Source organism: Nothoprocta perdicaria, unplaced genomic scaffold (assembly GCF_003342845.1).
Source record: "Nothoprocta perdicaria isolate Ctin4 unplaced genomic scaffold, notPer1 scaffold_80, whole genome shotgun sequence".
Lineage (NCBI taxonomy): Eukaryota > Metazoa > Chordata > Aves > Tinamiformes > Tinamidae > Nothoprocta > Nothoprocta perdicaria.
The window spans coordinates 2,362,336-2,384,142 of record NW_020456088.1 but is presented as its reverse complement, the minus strand read 5'-3'; the positions used below and the strand labels follow the sequence as shown (position 1 = coordinate 2,384,142).

General features: G+C 48.2%; 1 protein-coding gene across 2 annotated transcripts in view; it reads left to right on the top strand.

The window, feature by feature from the left end:
* The first annotated feature begins 2,021 nt into the window (after nt 1-2,021).
* Nucleotides 2,022-21,807, top strand: part of OXSR1 (oxidative stress responsive 1) — a 71,895-nt gene continuing 52,109 nt past the window's right edge. Inside the window, exons 1-2 of one of the 2 annotated variants that reach the window (XM_026051901.1) lie at nt 2,022-2,094; nt 17,482-17,594. In XM_026051901.1, coding sequence (XP_025907686.1) covers nt 2,025-2,094; nt 17,482-17,594 — 183 coding nt within the window. In that variant the 5' untranslated portion in view covers nt 2,022-2,024. The remainder of the gene's footprint in view (nt 2,095-17,481; nt 17,595-21,807) is intronic. The other variant, XM_026051900.1, reaches the window with a different exon arrangement.

Below are 21,807 nucleotides of genomic sequence, written 5' to 3'. Positions count from 1 at the left end.
ATGGGTGTAATAAGACGGACATTGTTGGGCTGCCTCTCGCTTTGCTAACCCTGCCCGTACCACGCAGCTCAATAAGCCCATTAACCGCCACGGAGGGTGAGAACCGCCACGGCGAATGCGCCGTTGCTTGCAAAGGGCAGTTTAGGGTGCTTTAAAAAAGCTCTCGACTAGCGACGCGGCAGCAAACGCCACGGTACTGATCATGGATGGACTGTGACACCAAGTGACTCTGCATAACCGTGCGGGACAGTCGCAGCAAGGAGAAAACTGCATTTAAGGCTGCTGGAGGAGTCCTGGGGACCCCTGCAAAACGGCGGTGTCAGGGCAGAGCCCTCCAACAGCAGCAGGAGCAATGGGAGCAACGGGATCCTCTGCTCTAACCACTGCAGTGATCAATTGTAATTCGGAAAGTGCCTGCAGCCCAGATCCGAGGCTTCTCTCCAGACTGCAGCTCTCCCACCACAAAGAAACATGGAGTTTTTCCTCTCCTCCATCCTCCCTAATGCCCGGTAGCGAGTGGAGGTGCATACACAGCAAACTGCTTTCCCACTTGGGATTTCTACCAGAATTCCTTGTTCTGACCACAACCCGCTTGATAGGGCAGCTCCACTTCACAGGCTGTTTTGTTAAGTAGGAGACGTTTCCTCTGCTCTGAGAAGCTCGCGACCTGCACGAGACAGACAGAGCAGATCGGGAAAAGCGGGATAAGCAGAACATTAACGATGAAAGGGAAGGTGCTGCTCCAAGATCTGGAGTGGGCGGAAGGTTAAGGCCTTCACCGAGGCCAGTCCCCTTTCTTCATGCCTCTCCGGGCTCCCGTTGGCATAATTTGCTGGGTGAATGTGACAGCAACGTCCGAGTTTTGAGGGATTGAAATACAGTGTTCATTCAAAAAATAAAAAATAAAGAAGTGTTTATAGGATCTGAATTCTACATGAAAAAAAAAATGAGTTCTTTGGGTTTAGAGTGTGGACATGGAGACGTAACCGTGAAAAGAACAAACCACATCCTTTGTTTCCGTGTGCTTGGTGGCCACGGGTGGTCCCCTCAACGCACACCTGAGACTTTCCTTTTGCTCAAAGTCCACGCTATTTCTTAAAAATATGTTTAGCATGGACATAATTCTGCCTCACTATCTAAAGCAAAAGGAGTTTCAGTATGGTTTTATACCCCAAATAAGGGTACTTTCTACCCCAAAATAAGAGAATTTAGAACAATCCAGACTTCTAAACACGCTGTGGTAAAATTACACACATGCCTCAGGGGGACTAGAGAGGTAAACGCTAGAACGCTGTTCCTGGACGCACGGGGGCGTCAAGCTATGGGAATGGCGGCGCCTGAGGGAGGGAATCTGACTCAGAAACCGCAGATTTTGCCAGATTCTCCCCCCGATCCTCGGCTGGAGCCCCGCGCGCTCCCGCCGCTCCCCGCGGCGCCTGTCGCCAGCCCGGCCCGGCCGCGCCTTCCCGCGCCCGCCGCCTCCCAGAGCAGGGCAGCGTGCGACTGACAGCCTCTCCTCCAATAGCAGCCGCGGATTCCGCCGCCGGCAGCCAATCAGCGCCGGGCGTGCGTCTTAAGCGAGCGGACCCTCCCCCCTTTCCCCTGAAGGGAGGGGAAGATTTGCGGTGTCGCCATCTTGTGAGTGGCATTCCCGCCCTTCCCTTTCTCCCTGTGGCCCGCCCTCATCCCTCCGTAGCGCTCCGTGCCGCGACGGCGGCAGAGAACCGGACCAGACGGCGTCGAGCCGCGCACGGCGGCGTCGGCTGCTGCCGTTTCGCCGGAGCAAGGGGAGTGAGAGCGGGCGGAGTGCCGCCGCGCTCAAGATGGCGCCGGGCGTCGCCCCGCTGTGGCGCGCGCGCGCGCGGTGACGTCACGGGGCCTGGGCATGGGCAGGTGGAGGCAGCGGGCGAAGCCGGGGCGGTAGCGGCGGAGGCGGCCGGGGCGGCGGAGGAGGAGGCGGCGGCCGGGGCTGCGGGCGCCGCTGCCGCCAGCGCTCGCGCGGCCTCGCCTCGCCCCTCAGCGCCATGGCCGAGGAGCCCAGCGCGCTGCCCTGGTCCATCAACAAGGATGACTACGAGCTGCAGGAGGTCATCGGTGAGCGCGGCCCCGCCGCGGGCCGGGGCTGAGCCCCGCGGCGCGAGGGGCTCGGGGGGCGCCCCTGCCCTCCTCAGGGCGGGGGGAGAGGGGCAGTAACCGCCCCCCCGAGTGGGGCAAGGGGAGGTTTTGTGCCTCCCACCAAGGCGGGTTTCCCCCTTCCAAGGGGTGTCTGTGAGGGGGGCTCCCCTTTCCAAAGGGGGGGCAGTGGAGGGGGTGTCCCCCCTAAGGCCTGGGTGTGTTTGGGGTGCGCAGCCCTCTGAGGCAGAGCGGTGGAGAAGGGGGGATCCCCCCGTTGAAGGGAGATGGGGGTGTCTGTGACCCCCTCTTCCTCGGGAGGAGCAGGCCCGCCCTGCGCTGGGGGGGTTTGGGGCTCCGTCCTGCGGGTCTTGTTGCCTCTCCGGGTGCTCGTGGGTCTGTGCCCCCCACTGAGGGTCTGCGGTGCCCCCACGTGCCGGGGAGCAGCCTGGGGCCTGCGGGCCGAGACCTCCCCGAGCGCGGCACCGGGAGCTCTGTAATTCACCCCGTCCCGCTCCGTCACCGCAGTGCCACCAAGAACCCCTTTTCCTCCCCATTTTTCCCTCTCCCTGCCTTTTCCTCCCTTCTTTATTTTATTTTTTATTGTGGTGGCCTCGCTCTTCATTCATTGTCCTCCCAGCCCGGCCCTTGCTCTGCCTGGGACCTGTGTCTTTATTTATTTAACCCTCTCCCCGCTCCGCTGTGGCCTTCAGCCGCTGGGACAGGGTTTATTGGCCGGCCGGCCCAGCGTGTGACACATCTGAGGTGGTGCCAGGGGCCACGCTCAGCTCCCGGCCTCTCTTGTCACCCTCGGGAGGCAGGAAATAAAGGGGGAGGTGGCAGGGCAGGCTCCTGGCCAAGGCCTTTTAGGAAGGAGGTTAATTTTTAGTTTTATCTTTTGCAAAGACTTTTTTTTTCTTTTTTTTTTAACTGGAAATTTTATAAATGTCATTGTGCTCAGGCTTGCATCCCAGCTGAATAGGGGGACTTGGCTTCTCTTGGCAGGGGTGGGAAGAGTTTGGGGAAAATGCTGTTTGAAAAGATTAAATTCTTGGCATTGTTTTAGAAGTAGGAAGGAACTGCGGGGGTTTTTTGTTTTGCTTTTTGAGGGGGAGATTTTTCCTTCTGGGAATCCCTGTTGCTCCCTTGGATCGGGCTTTATCCTGTGCGTTTGCCCAGTGGGAGCAGCAGTGCTTTAGAAAGGAGGCAAATGGGCGGTGAAGACGGGATCCTGAGGATCCTTGGGGATTCCTTTGGGAATGGCACCCTGGGGCAGGGGGGTCAGCATCCACAACCTCCTTATGGAGCAGTGGGACATGGGCTCCAAGTTCTTTCGGGAAAGGGAGCTGCTCTGGGCTCGCCGTAAGCACCTTCCTCGTGGGAGCCTTGGAAGGGGAGCTTCCTCCCGGTACAAAGCTGGGATTTGTGCTGGGATTCGAGCTTCCCCAGGAGGAGCAAAAGGACCAGCCGGCTCTTTGTAGCCGGGAATGGGAGTGTGGTGGGAACAAAAGGGAATGTAAATCCGCTCCAGCTCGGGAATGTGCTGCTATGGATGCATGTCCTACAGCAGGCTGTGCTGGAAGGCGTGGGGACCTTGTAACAGCAAGGCACAACCTGGGGGAAAACTCGGGAAAAGGGGATTTCAGTCCTGCCATGTCTCTCCCTGGCTCCTCTATAAACTTGGAGGTTTCTGGTTGTCATCTGCTCGTTGGAAGCCGGGCTGGCATTCCGGCACGCCGTGCAGCGTGTGCCCGAGCGTGTCTATTACAAACATATGGGTTTTTTAAAGCATTTTCCCATCCCCCTCCAGCCTTACTCATTTTAAACATTGGTGTGTCTGCCAGCACCCGGGATGTGGACGTTTCCAGCACGTTTATCATTTGAGGGGCAAAATGTCACGGTGCTAACCGAGCTGGTCTCTTTTACCTCCTGCTTGGTGTCTCTTGCACAGCTCAAGGCTTTTCCGAGCTCTGCAGCTTCTGCAGAGCGTGGAAGTTCTTTAGGATTGAACAAAGGAGGATCTGGCGCCAAAGGGGTGAACCTCACAACAGTGATTTGTGAAAGATTTAACTTGTTTTCTAACAAAATTCTTCACCTTTTGAGCCTGGCACTCAGTATTTTACTTTATTATTATTTGTTATTCCTACATCAGATTAAGATAAATCAATGTGTGACTGTATGGCCTAATTACCTATTTGTGCTCTCTTTTTCTTTCCTGAAAATACCCACGTTTGGCTTCCATAAGACTTGGATGGCTCTATACCATTTCCATGCAAGAATTGAAAGAAACTCTGGCTGCTTAAAAAGAAAGAGGGAAAAAAAATAACCTCCTGTAAAATGTAAAACCCTCCAGGGTCTGACCAATACTAAAAAAAACACTTGGTGCTAGAGGTGACTCAAGCTGTTATAAAGGTATAGATTAATGCTGGCATTTATTATGCTTAGTTTGTGGCTAACTGCTGAGTAGCCTTTTGGGGCTTAAATAACTTGTATTACACTGAATTAAGGGGTTTTGCGTTTCTGGGAGTGTATGGAGGGGTGTTTACTGTTGTGTGTGGATAACCTCTCTGGAGACACCCAAATTGTCCTTTAAAAAGACAATGTAGCCTGTCCTCGTGCTGGTGAAAGTGGCATCTCAGGTGAGAATTATGTATAAATCATTGCAATCCTCTTTTTGACGCCTGAGAAAACCTGAGACCTTCTGCTGCTCAGATACTTACGGACACAAGGTCCTCTGGATCTCACCATTCCCGCTGGAAATGCCAATAGCAGAAGTGAAGCTGATTGGAAGTGGATCCTTCTCTTTTTCTGCTCATTCGCTGCTACTTCTGTTTGAAAGACAAGAGCTGCCGTGGCCGTTTGCTTTGGGAACATCCTCTTTGCTATTAACAATCCGTGCCAGAAACAGCAGATAAATTAGCAGTGGGAATTCTCCCTTGCTCTGCTCCTGTGCTTTTTCCCTCCAACAGATTCCTTCATAGCAATGAAGAGAGCACCGGCTGGAGAGAACAGATGTGTTGGGAGTTTCTTCTCCCCTCAGAAATCAAGCTGAAATTGAAAATTGCAGCGCAGATTTACTGAATAGTTAGGGTTTTTTATGGCTGTGGCTCTCGTAGCTCTGGAGTTGGTCGTTGTCCATGGACAACACGTTCCCTTGGGCTTTGGGGCTTAGGTTTCCTGTTGTGTTTCTTTCTCCAAAAGCGAATGTGTTCACGTATATGCATTAATGGGTATGAGAATTTCTTGGAGATGTGCAGGAAATTCTTGGGAATTAACTTTTGCACTTCCCCAAATTTTATCAAAATCCCTGTGGTTGTCCATGTTGTGCTCGGGTAGATTCCTCACGTGCTGGAGATGTGCAGCCATCTAACAGAGTGGCCTATAAATACTCATCGGGTGCAACTCAAGTCTTTACTTCTAGAGACTGGGGTGGAATGGGAGGCCCTTGTGATAATTTTTCAGATTTATATTCTGAAGTGTGTGTGTGGCTTCTAGGTTTGTGGGTTTTTCCTCCTTTTCTTTTTTTCTTGTTTCAGCCCAAGAGTATACACTACCTGCAGCCAGTTTCATATGCCTATTTTAAACCCACTGAAGAAAAATGCTGCACTTCATAAAATGCAGCAACTTGAAAACTAAATTGAGTGTTCAGGCTTCAGGCCGTAGGTTTTGGTTTAGCATTTTCTCATTGAGTTTTTTTCTCTTTCCCTTCTCCCTTCCACAACTAGTTAAACTTGTTTCCTACTCCACATTCCCAGTGTTTAACCTGGTTAATTCATTTAAAGATCCTGTGCTGTGCACAAACATTTTCCACATGAATCTAAAAGAACAACTTCCTATTGATCGTGTTATAGCTTTTGTAAAACTGTCTTTAGGCAAATGTAGCTCTGTTCAAAATGTTGGCAGTTGTTCTTTGCTCCTGGTCTGTCTGGGCACTGCAACGGATGGTTCTCCTTACTGTGATTTCTCAGTTATTTGGATTTTCTGCTTATTCCTGAGTGAGACTCCACATGTGGAGTTTGTGGGTCCATAGACACTTTACTGTTGCATCCCGGCTGCCTTTTCTTTGAGTATCTGGCACATCTTAGTTCTTCAGGTCCTTTGATAGCATCACTCGGTGGAACAGAGCTTAATCTCCTGGGGATGGAAAGCAAAGGATGTTCAGCCAGGAGTGTCTGGTCTGCTTAGCCTGTCATTTGATGTGACACGAAGGAGGGTAAAATGCATAAAGAAGCAGATTGAGGATACAGAAGGGACAAGCAGTGCACAAAGAGGCTTACTTGGAAAGAATACATCATTATTGCAGAAGCAGCCGTGATTTCTGCTGGTTTGAGGGGACCACAGGGATGTTTCCTGCTGCTTTTGACTCTGCTGGGGTATTGCGGGGGGAAACACCTATGTGGTGTTTCATAGGGAAGCAATTCCCGCTTTCCTGTGCTTGGATGTCACAGCTGCTTCCAGAGCAGCTAGGATCCTGGGCTGGCTAAAACTTGAATTTCTCCAGAAGGCTCTTAAATGGTTTCAGTCAAATATCTTGGCTAGTGCTGAGGAGTTTGGATGTGTGGTGCTCCCTAGCACACCCCGGGGTGCAGGTCCCTGCTGACAAATGCATGGCCTGGAGGGCTGTTGCTTAAGCAGCTGATAAAATCTTGGAGAAAATGAAATCTCCCTGGAATATTCATCTATGTGAAGTTGGAAGCTTTCATTTTATTTCTGTGTATTAGTAGAAACAGCAGCTTGCCCATCAAGTCAATGTCTAGAGACTTGGTCTATTATGAAACTTAGAAGCTGGAGCTCTTTGAAGTGACAAGTGTTAACACTGCTGCTTCTTGCTAATTGTGTTGGCAAATTGTTAAAAGCTACATTTTGGTCAAATTTCCTTGGAGAAAATCTCATAAAATGCACAGTATTCATGGTAAACCTCTGTAGTGGCCGTGCTAGTGGAGCAACTGTAAACTTGGTCATTATTATTGAACTTTCTTAGCAATAAGAAGAGACAAACTTGAGCTCTGTGGGCGTAAAGAATAACTGTGGGATAGCAAAATTTGGCATTGCAGAGACTTTGGAATATCAGGAGTCAAACCTGGACTGACACAAGTAAGACCAGATCCAGGTCATTGGCTGGATGGCAGTAGGTGTCACAGGGACCTGACTAGGACTGTGATGCTGCCCAAGTACTTCTTGTGTTCTCCCGTATGTATGTGTGCAAATGGGACATTCACTTAAAAATGAGATATAAATTTGTATTTTTAATCTCATTTCTTTTACTGCTCCTTCCGTAACGTTGTTGCTCCCTGATGTGAGTCACTGCAGAAAGAATTTTGCTTATTGAAGACTTTTTTTCTTGTAATTAAGAGAACTTCCCAACCCCAGTAAAAAAGTATTTGGTTACATATGAACCCCTGCTGAATCAGGAATCTGTCTTGCTGGGATTTCTTAGAGAGCTTATGTGCTCTGCAGGAGATGATCTCTTAAAGGATTCAGAGATCCTATCAGTGAATGAAGCGCCGAGGAAATCCAGGGCACTTCCACTTGCCTTTTTGGCTGAAATAGAGCATGAGATGTCTTTCCGGCAAACAATTTTTAAAGGTTTATGCCACTTGAATTGCATACATGTGAAACAACTTTCCAAATTTCACAGCTTGGACAAATTAAAATTCATTTTCACTGGAATACAGAAAACCTCTTCTGAATGAGGTTTTAATTCCTTGCCAAATTTCATTTTTCTTTTTCTGCCCTGTTTTGTCTCAAGAGCTATTGAGGGTGGTGGTTGCAGGGGGAAGAGGAACAAAATAAGAAATTCTTGCTTCTGAAACTGGCAAAATGTTGTTTCACACCGAGTTGACTTTACAGCCTTCTACCAAATGAATTTTTTCATTTGGGCAGGAAATTAAACCTATACAACCTGATCCACGAAGCAGAAGATGTGAGCAGTTGTAAAAGAGTGGGGCAAGCTGAAATAATGACTTCATTGATCGCCTGTTAACATAGTAAACTCTGCACAGGCTTTGCTCGTAATTTTGCTGCTTCACAGTCATGAATGGTAATTTAAGCACAAACTTTACTCTTCTCGCTGCTGGCACCTTGCTATTAATAAAGCTGCGTGGGAGGAAGCTCCGTTTGCTTCCCTTTCATCCATCAACAGGGTTGTTAATTAAGCTGAAATTGTAGCATGAGGTTCTGACCTTGAGCTGGGTGTCGTGGTGGGATCTCGGCTCGCTCTGCGAGAGACCTTGGGCTGCCTGTTTGGCCAAGAACAGACCTGATCCATGGATTTTCCAAGTTAAAATGGTGAGTGGAAAGCAATGGCCCCTGGGGCGTGAGCGAATTAAGAATGAGGTACAGATGAGAGAACCTGGAGAATATTCTTTCCCTAAATTGAGCCCTGAACTAGCTGATGGGACTCGGAGCTGCCCCCGCCAGTGGGGTGGTTGAACCACTGGCCTTCATTTCAGGGCCTCTGCAGATTGGGGCAGGCAACATAATGTTAGGTTACCTCGATGGCTACAAGCTCTTGCTTAAATTAAACAAGATGCTGCTTGTTGCAACGTCCATTCCTTTCCTGCCAGATCTCCAGGAATGGGTCTCATTACGTCAATTTTCAGGACAGAAGTAATAGTAAAAGTGTCACTTATTTCCTTGAGACAGGGGCTAGGAAGGATTCCCTGGAATCACAGAATCTGGTTCCCTGCTATTGCAGATGCCAAATTGTATAAGCCATATAGCAAATTAATGGACTCTATGTTTGGAATGGTGCCTGTGGGAATTATGGACACGTGTTCTATTAAACAACCAAATCTCTGGGTGCAACCCTGTCATCCTCATGCAAAACATCTCCTTAATGGATCTCCTCGTGCAAAACATCTCCTGCCACAGCGGGAGGTAGCGGTGCCTCTTCTTTGCAACAGGCATCTATAGGATGGTGCATTTGCTGTGCCATTTGCTTCACATTCAGACTGGAGCTCCTGGCATCCCTTTCCTGGAAGATTTGGTGATGCTGGAAACCCCTCCAGGCTGATACAATTGCCAGAATGTTGCAAAGTGAAACGAGGAGAGCTGCAGCTTGGAATTTCTGTCATTCCCAAACCTCAAGTGCATTAACTCCAAGTATCTTCTCATCTGGTCCCTTAAGGTTCTCCAATGGAAACTGATTCCTTTGGAAGTTTGAGGTATAAATCATCACCTGTGAGAACTTTTTCTAGGCCACCTTGTGAAGCTGTCTATGACCCCAGGAGCTGGTGCAGCAGCCAAGCAGAAAACTTAGTAAGTTCCATCCATCCCCTAATGTAAAAATTGTTATGGAGAATACAGACTGTTGTCTACTAAGTATCTTGGGCTTAATAGCTAAGCAATACATTGGTATTGGCTTCCAGCAAACTGTATTTCACTGAAAAAAGGCATCTTGAGCATGAGCTTTTTATTGAAAGTCCCACCAATGCAAAGCTTCATATGAACAGCTGTGAGTCTAACAGGCCAGCAGCCTCAGCTTGCTTATTTCTCCCAATCATAAGATTTGGGATGTTCTCCTTAGGGAATGTCGTTTTTAACCAGTGGGCTGCCCTATTGTGCCACATACACTGCTAGGGGCAGAAGAGACCTGTTGGATCAGGCTGTACCCCCAGATGTGAAGTTAATAGCCTCTGAGAGAGGACATATCGGGTGCTTAACCATCTGAAAGCTTATTTACCCAAAATAACCGCTGTACTATCAAGCGTATGCACTGTATGCAGACAGACTGTTCTGTTTAGTGGAATCCCGGCCAAATAAAATATCCTGTACAGTTGGCAATTACAGTTGAGACAGAGTTCGGAGATAAAGGTTGGGAGGGAGGAAGGGCGACCGCTGGCACGGCGGCGGTGCCAGGGCCCTGTGCTGAGCCTGGCTTAATGCCTGATGACAGCTCGCGAGGCGTTTACATTGCTGCATATACCATAAAGGCAACTGACAGTGATTAAGAGGGAAGGCTCAACCTTCTGCAGTTGTATGGCTCTGTTTGGAGAGGGGGAGCCCGCGCCTGCCCTCCGTCCTGCACAATTAACACCACATAGCTTCAGTGCCCTTTAAATTAGCCCGAGATGCTGGCACGAAATCAAATAAATATAATTGGTTTCAAACCGAAAATCTAATTTCGGCCCGCTAATAACGTCTTAAGTAAATGTGGCAGGTCATGCAGGGCTTGTGGAACTGGCCCTTGGAGCTTTCTTTAGGTACAAACATGGGGAAAATGGTCTCAAAGGAGGTCTCAATGGTCTCAAAGCACTCGGGTGTGCTGGGGCAGTTGTGGGTGTCAGTGCTGGCCCCTGAGGTCCTGCTGTCTCCTGTGGCCGCTGCCGTTGTGTTGGTGTCTGTGCCTTGAGGTGGAGCAGCCCAAGTGCAGCTGCCTGAGGATGCGATGGGAACGTGCTCTGGTTTGATCCAGAGCTAATTCAGGGGTGTCAGGAAACCAGATGTGCTGCCTTGACTGTCTCCTGTGCCATCTCTGTCCCTTGTGATGCTCTTTGCTCCCAAACACTCTGATGGGCTGCAAATTGCTGCTCTTAACTCTCTTACAATGTGTGCCCCTGTCTGGGCTGGGTTATGCTGCCTGGCCACCCGTGTCCTCACCAAAACTTCAGTTCCTGGTGAAGGAAATGCCTTTAATCCAATGGGATTCCCAGCCTGCATGGTCGGCACAAGGTAAGAGAAGGAGGAGAGCAAATAACTGATGTTCTTATGTGCTCAGGGCCTCAGAGATATCCATAAAATTTTGAGAGAACAATGAGATGTGGGGTTGAAGGAGAGTTTCCCTGAGACTTTCCCTTTCTTTTTGGGGAAAACTTTGGCCTTAATGCAGTTTTCAGTAATCGGGTCTCTTGGCAGCTTATAGATGAAAGAGCAGGGTGATTTGTAAGGATTTTTTCCTCACGTTGTTGTGTAGGCCCAGGGGGAGAAGTACCAAGCCTTGGCCTTTACTTGTCAGTGGTAGCTGGCTCTGAGAATGGGACTTCTTACCCAGTGACTTGTGAGAGGTTGGTGTTTTTAACTTCCAGTCTGGGAACTGAATGAAAGAGCTGGTCAGCAAGTCCTGATTCAGCAGCATTGACCGTTTCCATACGGATGGACCCCTGTATGGGAAGCAGGTTTAAATAACTGCCGGCTACACTGTACAGTCTTTAAGTGGCTACTCATGCTACTCTTTGTGTAGAGAACATCAGGAGTCTTGAAAAAGACATTTGGATAGAAGTCTCCAAATCTGAACATGATGATTTTTCACTTATTTTTTTCCCCTATTGGTACTATCAACCGCAGAAGTTGCCATCAAGATGGTGAGCAGTTTACTCATCAGCAGGTTTCTGTGCTGTTCAAGTGTTTTGGCATTCATGTATTAGTTGCTTGTGAAATCGGCTTCTCCTTTTTCTTTGAAATTCTTTAAATGTGATGGATTATTGCTGGAATATTAGCTGTTGGTTGGACACCACAGGTGCTAACATGAAATGATTGAGAAATGATGGCAGGCGTTGTGGGAACACGTAGCTGGGCCTTAGCAACACGAATCCCTGTTTCGATACTGTTTGGAATAAGTGGCTTCCCAACCTGTGCAGAACTGCGAGTTCCTTGAGCTCTGGCTCCGCTGGAATAAATATCAGCAGTCACTACCACGTCAGTACCCTGCAGCTTATATGAAACAAATACAGAATTTTACTTTCTCAAGTGATATTTGTGCCTTGTCCCACTCCTGCCAGTTTCTGACTGTCATCAGAAGTGCTAGTGACCACAGTGACACTTGCCTGGGAAGTCTCCCCTCATCATCATCATCATGGGACAAGCTGCCCAGGGAGGTTGTGGAGTCTCCTTCTCTGGAGGTCTCCAAACCCACCTGTGGGTTTGGCACCCTGTGCCCCGTGCTCTGCGTGTCCCTGCTGGAGCAGAGGAGGTTGGACTAGATGATCTCTAGAGGTCCCTTCCAACCTCAACCATTCTGGGATTCTGTGATCATGGGTGAGCTCGATATATATATATTTTTATGCCATCCTGTCAATATTAAGAATATGTCTGTGCCCCATTAGTAAAATCAGAGTGAATTTGTAATGTAACTTAGTCTGTAACATAGTGTGGATTAGGTCATCCATTTGGGAATCTGATACAGGGATGGCTTGAAAAGCTGTAAGTGTCAAGGAGCATTAACCTCACAGTACTCTGCATTTCTTGAACAAGGACGTTGCTGCCAAGAAGACTTTTGATTTCCAGTGCACTCCTGCAAAGTCCTGTCTTGGGAGGAAGACGTATTGCCCCTCTGTATTGAGTTGGCTGCAGATCTAAGAATGGTTTTATTTGCTTATTTTTAAAAGAGGCTTTTTCTTCGAAAGAGGGTTGTTCCCCAGGCGCTTCAAATGAGGTGGAGCAAATACAACCAGGCAGAATTTTGCCTCCATAGAGAATGGACCCAACAATGCCAGAAGATGGGTCCAAGTATAATTTGGTGCTCAGTTTCTGGCAGATTTGTCTCTGCCCAGTACTCCTTAAGACCTTTAAAGAAATTCTCTTTCTATTTGTTTCTTGCTTTATTCCTGTGTTGTCCCTGGAAGGAGTAACCATGAAGCAGAGCTCCTACAGCTCTTTGGCTTGTAGCTGTGGAAGAGCTGAAGTATCTGAAGACTGAGACTGCCCATCGAGGCCTGTGCCTGCAGGTTCACAAATACTAAGTCTCGATGCTAAAGCAGGAAAGGTCCCAGGAATTAGGAGGCCCATCTGTGTGGTCTGGAGTGAAGACTTTGATTTGACTTCCCTACCACAGAGACATGAGTTTCTGCAAGGGATTCCACGTCTGGATCTTTTCACTGTTCTATATTCGTAACCCCATGGAAGGATGTGGGCTGAAGGAGACTGCATTTATCTCGCTGCTTATGCAGCTCATCATAACAGAGCATAAGCTGCATAACTTCTGTGGAAGGATCTAAGTTATGGTGGTTAAGCTTAATAGAAGAAAGAAATCAAAGGTTGGCTGCTTAGACTGTTTGGGATAGAAAGACTTTCTCAGGACCTCCTGCTTAGGTCTCAGACCTTCAAACAAAACAACAAAACCCTATGTGTGTAAGTGTGGATTCTTGTTCCCGTGACCCACGGATGCTGTTGACGATTTTCTTTGGGACTCCCAACAGAAATGAATATGGAAAAATGGAGAGAATCAAGAGAGGAAATGAGTGATCCAATACCCAGCGTGTCCCAAAGTCGTGACCATGAGGAAGCTGCTGTGGGCCATCCTTGCGATGCAGCCCCTTAGTGCTGGCTGCTGCTGAGGGAGCACCTTCAGCCTGATGGGTTTCTGGGTCTCCAAGCAGCAAGAATAGACCCTGTGTATGCAGGCAGCTCTGGAGTTGGCAGCACGGAGACTGGTCAACCATTTTCCCCAAGTTTTTTAGGATTTTGGCACAAAGATGAAGCATAAAGCTTCTCGATGGCTTGGGTGCCTGCCATGTAGGCTTCCTATCCCAGCTATGGGATAGGAAGTCTCCCTCAGTATTGGGAAGCCAACCAAATGTGTATGAGAAAAGGGATTTCTGTCATGCCAAGCATGGCTGCTGTCTGCAACTTCCATTTGACCCTGGAAGAGCCCGTTTCCCCCGTGGGGAGAGGATTTGGTAGCACATGAAGATAAAAAACTGAAGCTCCAAGGTTACCAGGAAAGATGTCCCTGTTGTTTGAAATGTCAGTGTGAGCAGCTCAGTTTCCTTGAAGGGAAGTTCCCACGTTTCCTGGGGTGCTTATAATTCCATGCAGTTTCCAGCAGCGAGTTGGATATGGAGCTCAGGCACCGCTCTGTTTTGTGTCTTATGGAACTAATTCAAAAGGTCCTGGTAGGAAGGGGCTGTGGGAAGGATCTATTCCACAGCCAGGACTTGATATTTGTCTTGTGATTGCTTGGGATGACTGTTCCCTGTCATCCCTGTTGTCCCTGCCAGAAGGAACCTTTGGCTGCAGTTGGCTTTGCAGGGAGGAGGCCTCGGTGCAGTTCAGCCCGGTCTCCTTGGGAGAGCTCCAGGCTTTCCTGGTGTTTAAGTCTCCTTTGGAAAGGTAGCGTGCATGGCCGTGCTGGCTCTGCAGCTCCAGCCCTCACACTCCTCCAAGGAGCCTTGAAATCCACACTGGTTTCCATGAAAGGTTAGCAGAGCTTCCTAGAAATTATGTGAAAACAGGCGAGTTGCAGAAGGGAAACCGTCCTGCTTCCCTTAAAGGAGGGAGATTGGACTCGATTGGACTGGATCTTGAAGGTGTTTTCCAGCCATAAGGGTGCTGTGATGCTGTGACTTCTGCAGGGAATCTCTGCCACCTTAAGCACCTTGATGGCAAACTGGGTCTTGCTCAGCACCCGGAGGCCACTGAAGAGCAGCCTGTTGTGACACGTCCCATTGTGGCTTCCCTTCATCCTGCCTCAAAGGGCTTTGGAGATTTCATTGTTTCTCTATAATTAACTGCCTAGAAGGAGCTGAAAGAAAAGGAATTGGTGGCAGGTGCTGATGGGACTGAAGAGCTGCCAGGGGAGCGGGAGCAGCAGGGAATTAAATGGGAGGAGTCTCGACTTCAGATGATTCCCTGCCTCGTGCCAGGAAGGGTTTAGTTGGGGATTTTACTGCTGTTCCAATAACACTGCCATGCGCCCGTGGACAGATCAGCTCCCTGTAGGCTGGGGCACTGGCCAAACGCTTTGTGGGAAGAAGCTTTTGCCCTGAAGTCCTAGCGAGCCGGGAGCGGGCCGCCCGGAGGAGTGGGAAGGGCTGGAACGTGCGTGTTTCTGCTTCTTATTACTTTGCATCTGTTGCTTCTGGGAGTGGTGTTTTCAATGCAATTTCAAGGAATGTCTCTGCTTGTGGTTGTGCTCCCCTTGGAAAAGGAGTGATGAGCAGGAGTGCTGCCCATTGTGGTCCTTGTCCCTGCCCTCCGTGTTTGCACCAGCTGGGCTTGACTGGCCCAGCAATCCTGGTGTGTTGGAGTGCTTAGGAACAGAGTGATGCTGAAGCTGCCAAGTGGGATTCCCGGCAGGAACATGGAAGTGCAGGTGCTGTCACATTGATGCGGAGCACATGGGTAGTGCCAGAGGAGAAGGTACATAATGCAGATCACAGAATCCCAGAATGGTTGAGGTTGGAAGCGACCTCTAGAGATCATCTAGTCCAACCCCCTGTTCCAGCAGGGACACCCAGAGCATGGGGCACAGGGTGACATCCAGGTGGGTTTGGAAGACCTCCGGAGAAGGAGACTCCATAACCTCCCTGGGCAGCCTATTCCAGGGCTCTGGCACCCTCACAGTGAAGTTCTTCCTTGCATGCAGATGGAGCTTCCTGTGTTTCCACTTATACCCACTGCCCCTTGTCCTGGATCTAACCAAGGAGGGCAAGGGCTTGTGGTTGGAGGCATCCTCAGAGATGCACAGCCCAGCACCCAGACGTGTCCGTGTGTCCTTGCTTGTGTGTTCAGCTGCTCCCTGTTATGCATCAAAACACCCAAAGGAAGAAATCCTGGTGTTGGCATTGGGAGCACGTGAGCGGCAGCGTCTCTGCCGGGCTGGAAGGAATGGAAAAGGCACCAATGTCTGGATTGATCCTGGCTCCCCAAAAGCTCTTGCTGCAGGGGGTCTGGCAGCACTAGGAAGCACAGATATAATTGACCATTCCTGCCTCTTGTCGACACTTTATCCCGGTGTGTTTAGTGAAACATCCACCTAGACTCCTCCATCGCCTCCGTGCTTTGCTCGGAGCCCTGCTCTGGTTGCTCAAACTTCATTTCCAAAGTCCCATGTTAGTGTTTGTGCCCGTGTTGCTATTCTTTGATTCCACCTCAGCTTCTCTTGGCAGCTTCATGGTGCCCTCTGCCAGGAATAGGCCCTGCATTAACGTGCAGCCCGAGAGCAGACGGCCTCTGTGTTGAACTTAACCCATCTGCTACCTGAAGCAGCATGGACTGACACCCCTGCATTTCCCACTCTGCTCCTTGCTGCTCTCAAAATGTAAACCCTTTGGTGCAGGCTGGCAAACCAAAGCCCTTGCAGTGCCTTATAAAGTGAAGGCTCCAGCCCAGTGGCTACTGGCCAAGGGAGGTGCCACCTCTCAGCTCGCACCAGGCTTTTTCCTGCGTCTTTCAGGGCTGGATCCCAAGCTCGTGGCTGTACCTGGCATTTTATTGAGGTCTGCTTGAGGCTTTGTGCAGCTCGCTGCACTGGGGCTGCTGGTGGCGAGCCTGGTTTTTAGGGTGGGTTTGGAAGCCTTTGCTTTCACTTAATCTAAAGGTGTGCTAATGGTTTCCAAAAATGGCTGGTGTGCTGGAATGGCCTGGCAGAATTTGAGGAAGCTTTTGCAGCCCCAAGATAAGGAGAATGTGGCAAAATTGGTGCTTTGTTCCAGCAAACAAAATGACCTTTTTCATGTGTCTCAGTCCAAAAGGATTCAGGAGTTATGCTCAGGATAATAAAGAAGATGTTCTTCCCACTACCCCCTTTTTAACTACTATTAGTAGTTATAAAATAACTATTATTAACCAAAAAAAAAAAAAATATATTGGCAATAGGAAGATCAGAAGCTTTTTGTACCTCTCCTATCCCTCTCCTATGATTCCTTTCCACCAAAGTGCATAAATGTGGAGAACCAAGAACAGGAGATCAAGTAAAGCAACGAGGTGTCCTGTTGATGAAAACCAAATGTTGCAGCTATTCCTGGAAGCCCCAAACCCACAAGTTTATAATCAATTAGGAGGTAGTTTTAAGTCTTGCTTTTGCACGGTCCTATATAAAGGATGTTGTTGAGCAGGTTATACCCGGAGCACACGCGTAGTTTTAACAGTTGGAACAGATGCACCTTGAAAGACAACTATTTTCTTCCCTATACTTTACAGGTTTTCCTGTGGTGGTGTTTAACCTAGACATTAAGTTGTTGTTCACCTGGAGCCCAACAGACTTGAATGAAGCTGCCTACTGTCTTTGCATGAACTCAGGGGAGTTGGGGAGGGAGCAATTAGTGTATATAAAAATACTTAAAGATCTCATTAGCAGTGGTAGCAAAGAGCGGGGCTTGTTTCAGTCTGTGTTACCTAAATGGCCTTTCCTTTAAAAGCAAACTGAAAAAAATCATTCCTCTATTAAACGTACGATGTGTTCTGGGCTTCTTGCCTGCATAGCTGCAATGATCCTTCATAGGAGCAAGTATTTGGGTATTTTGTAAGCCCAGTGCTTGTACCCGTGTTGGCCTTACGGGTTGTACAAGGACTGTTCCTATGGGATAGACCTTCCTGGGTCTTCACTTGGCTCTACTATATCTAGCATTTAATCTCCCATGGAGGCATCTGACTTGCTTTCTGCAGAAGGCCTGTAGCTGCTGTTAACTGTTTGTCCTCTTTTCCCCGCAGGGAGCGGAGCGACTGCCGTGGTGCAGGCAGCCTTTTGTGTTCCAAAGAAGGAGAAGGTGGCCATTAAACGGATCAATCTGGAGAAATGCCAGACGAGCATGGACGAACTCCTGGTACGTCATCCAACCTGCATGGGGGATGTCCTCTGGGTCCCTGGGTGCCTCTAAACTGCCTTTATGAGGTGCTGGCAGGGTGAGGGAGCCTGGTCTCAACAGACAAGTTGTGGGATGCAGTTCTTGGGAAAAGCTTGGAGTTTCAGGCTTGCTTGGAGCTGAGTGCTCTGTGTGAGCCTTTTTTGTGGCTCTGCATTCGGAGCAGGACCCACAGTGACTTGTTTCCAGGAACTTCAAGATTTAAGAGGCTGATTTTTGCTTCCTTTCCCTCTTTTGCAGCACTTCACATTTTCCCCCAGCTTGTAAATCTTTACTCGAGAAACTGGGTAAATTGGCTGCTGTTCCTCTCATGCTTCTGGTACTGAAGCCAGCCAAGGGATCCCTCTGGCATATTGCAGACTGCCATGAGGAAACTCCCACTAATCTGGAGTGCAGGACAAGAGGTAGATTCCATAGAAACAGCAGCTCTGTAATTTTCTTAAGATCCTCTCAATAGAGAACAGCTTCTGGCAGGCAGCTTTGATAGCTTAACTCTGCATTCTCTCTTCCGGATGGTGAGGCTCTGCTTTCTCCTTTCCTGTTTTTGTATGAGCCAAATTCTGTAGTGTAGCAGCTGTCGCCTTCACCTCGGATGGGGAAGGACCCTGGAGTTACACCAGGCATTTCCTGTGAGCATGAGGTGTCCCCACTAATGATGACAAACCTTCCTTGGATGGGACTTGTGATAGTAAATGTTGATTAGCAGGGATGGGGAGGAGTCAGGGAGGTGGGATCTTTTGAGATCTTTTGCCACTTTTCCTTTAAAATCATTTTTTTGATGCTTTTTTTTTTTCCCCACTTGCATCTCAGTAGCTTGTGTTGTCTTTACCCAGGTGCTCCTTTGGTGGTTCTAGCTCTAGAAGTGTATGATCTTCCACAAATCACTTCAGCCAAGGCTCCAGTTTCCATGCAGTAATTGAGCATTATGCAGTGTCTGTCATTACAGGTATCTGCAGATCTGCTCTTGTAAAGAGAGAAGAAAAGGCCCCTTTCAAGCAGTCACATCTCAGTGCCCCTGTGAGGGGGCACGTGTGGGACTCTGCAGTGACCTGTGTTCAACTGCTACAGCTTTTGTTCTTGGGGTTTTTGATCTTTCCTTTTCACAGGCATTTTTTTTTGACTTGCTATCATCCTGTGCTACTATTTGCCAGCCTTTTATGTGGGTTGTACCTCTCTGCTTCAGTAATATTCCAAACTCCTTTGTCACGATCAAGTAACTGAGATTATTAGTGTTTGAGTAATTGCCAATTCCAGCTAAAAGGGTTAGAGTCAGAAAGCTCTGCCTCAGAGACTTGGCATGTAATTTTAGATAAGTGCTTCTAATTGTGTATCTTAAATCTCTTGCTGACCCATTCCTCACAATGCATTTTCTTATTATGGGTAGGACTGCAGTGAATTGCTGTTGTCAGCCCTCATAAATTTCCAGTTTTGTGCCCAGTTTTAGTTCGGATCCTTCTGCGGGCCTGTTTATAGGTCTGTCATGAAGGCAAAAAATTTATGACTCAACACTGTGCAAAAAATAGTCTTTGTTAATGTGTGGGGTGAAGGCAGGAATTTGAGGTCTTCCTCTACCTGCTATCAGACTTTTCCTGACTTGCTCTGTAGCTTTTTATAGTCATTAAAGCAGGCAGCAAAATGGCTCCAACAGGCAAACTTGGCAATGACCAGGAAAAACAACTGCTTCGGTAGTAAGTTGTTAGACAAGGGGACGGGGGGGGGAATAAAGAGGGTGTCACTGATAAAGCGCTTTCCAACCAAAGCCAATAAATAGCACCTCAAATATCATGTTGCACAGTAAAATCTTTGGTATTCCTTAGCCTGGCAGTGGGCAAGTCCTAGAGTCCGTTTTGGTGGGAAGTCAAGACTTCCCTTTTCAGTCTCTGATGTGGTGGCCTCGGACTAATTCTCTTCATCTCTCAAGACAGGTTCTTAGCCTTAACTTTGAAATATGGCTCTCATTGTGCTCCCAAAGTCTTTATCCACTCTTGAAGTTAAATTGCTTTAAGGAACAGTAATAAACCACTAGTACCTAATGCTTCAGAGGAAAATGCAAGATTCAAACCCCAGGCATTTTGAGGATAATCTCTCCCCACAGTCATTCCTGTTTTGACCTGTAACTTTTATTTATCCAGCTTTAAGCTGATCTCTTAATTATTTGGGAAAAAAAAATAAAACACCACAGTGAATATTCTTGACTCCAAAATCACAGAGGGAGGTGGGAGGAGGATGATTCAGAGCTCTAGTAGCTTTGTGGGACACCAATGCAGAGGAGTTGGCTGAAAAGGCATTTCCTTTGGGTTGGTTGTGGATTTGCCGGGTTATTGCTTGTCATCTCCAAGTGCAAGATCCAAGAGGATGGAAGTTCTTGATCTCCCCTTGCTCTGTACTCTTCTACTTTTTCTCTCATTTCGATATTTTTCTTTTCTCAAGCTTTTCCATCTTGTATGTTGTCCTGCTTCACTGCAGTTTCCCAGATCAATTCGGTTACATTTTTTTTGGGGGGGACAACTATTTGCTGTGCAGAATTGGCTTTCAACCAAAACCCATAAATGAAGGTCCTTGCAGATTATAATGATTTTAAGCAACTAATGCAACACAAATATGATAAATGCACCCTGCTTTCCAGTCTCCCTTCCCCCAGTAGAGTTAAAAGCAGGAACTTGTGCTTTTATTAGATCCATTATCCTTCCACTGGGCTGAGGGTATCTGAGCACAATAGTCAGCTTACAGTAAACATTGTTCTGTCCTTGGCTGGTAAATCGGGGCTGTTGTGTTACAGCCCTGCCTCGTCATCAGGGGCCGGGCTGCATAGGGGAATATGGGTCTTAAGCTCTATTTTTTGCAGCGTTTCTGACCACTGGACTGTTCTAACGAAGCAGATTTCTTTGTTCCTGGACTCTGCCCAGCACAGACAGTGTCTAGTGTCACGTTGCTCAGGGGAAGGTGGGAGGAGGCTGCAAACGAGCAGCTCTGCTGAGGATGAGGATGACTGACTTCTACCACTCTTCCAGTGTCTATGTCCTTCCTATCCAACCACCCCCTTCCTTGGGATGAAGAAGAGGAGCGTTAATCTGGAGGGGCTAAGCTCTGCTTTTGGTATTAGCCAAAGATAAGTGGCCTTGAGTTTCCCTGGAGCTCCTGTTGCAGCAGGTGTCTGGAGGCAGGGAATTCCGAGAGCCTGGGAATGTGCCTTATTCGGAGGGGGATAAATGAGGGCAGTGGAACAAACCGAGCTGGTTGAAAGCCCCATCTTGATCTTTGTGTCTTGGCACCCACTTGAGCCGTGTGGGTGGTCGGGGACAGGCCACGTGCTTCACAAACACTGCGGGGTGTTTTCGGCAAATGCACTGGATTAATTTATTGTTGCTGCACCGTATGCATGTTTAGCAGGATTAATTTTATTGCGCCAAGGGTTGGTGCAAAAGCAGGAGCAAACTGAGTCAAGGGCATTCAGCTCTTTGGCAGAAGCAGTAATAGCTGTAAAGAAACTAACCCAGCAGGTAACACACACAGAAATCTGGCTCTTCCTACTGATTTCATGGGATGTTAATCTGAAATTCCTTTTTGATGCTGTTTTTTTGTTACTGAGTCTTCATAGACCTTTTCCAAAAGGCCTGTGGTTCTTTATGCTGTGCAGCAAGGAAGTCCCATGGGTCCTGTGATGATTCTTGCTCCCCACTTTGCATTGAAGGGAGATGTCAAATGCTGCTTTGTCCTTCACTGGATCCAGACAGATTTACTATTTATGTTCTACCTCTTGTCATGTTGTAACCACAAATAATCTAGGTGTTTGTGCAGCGTGTTGCACAGCCAGACCTGGCTCTGCTGTGCTTTGCTTTTACCTTTCCCTCTTTCCTATGTGGGATGCTGGTTGCTCCGCTGCTGTTGCTCCTTTGGGGATAACATCTACCTTGAGCTCTGTATAAATGTGATGTGGTTCCTTGTTTTGAAGCATTCCTGATCCAAAAGGCCTTAAATTTCCCCTCTGTCCATCAGGTTTTGCTTCATCTCCATATAGTCAAAACATGAGTCAGGCTCCTTTCATCCAGAGGAGCTTTCTTCCTCTGTGCTTTGCAAGTAGACGTTGCCATGAGCTGTTTGTTTAGCAGTTAATGAAGACGTTGAACATCAGAGAGGAAAACAGGAGGTATTTGAGATAGGGCTTTCCTGGCTG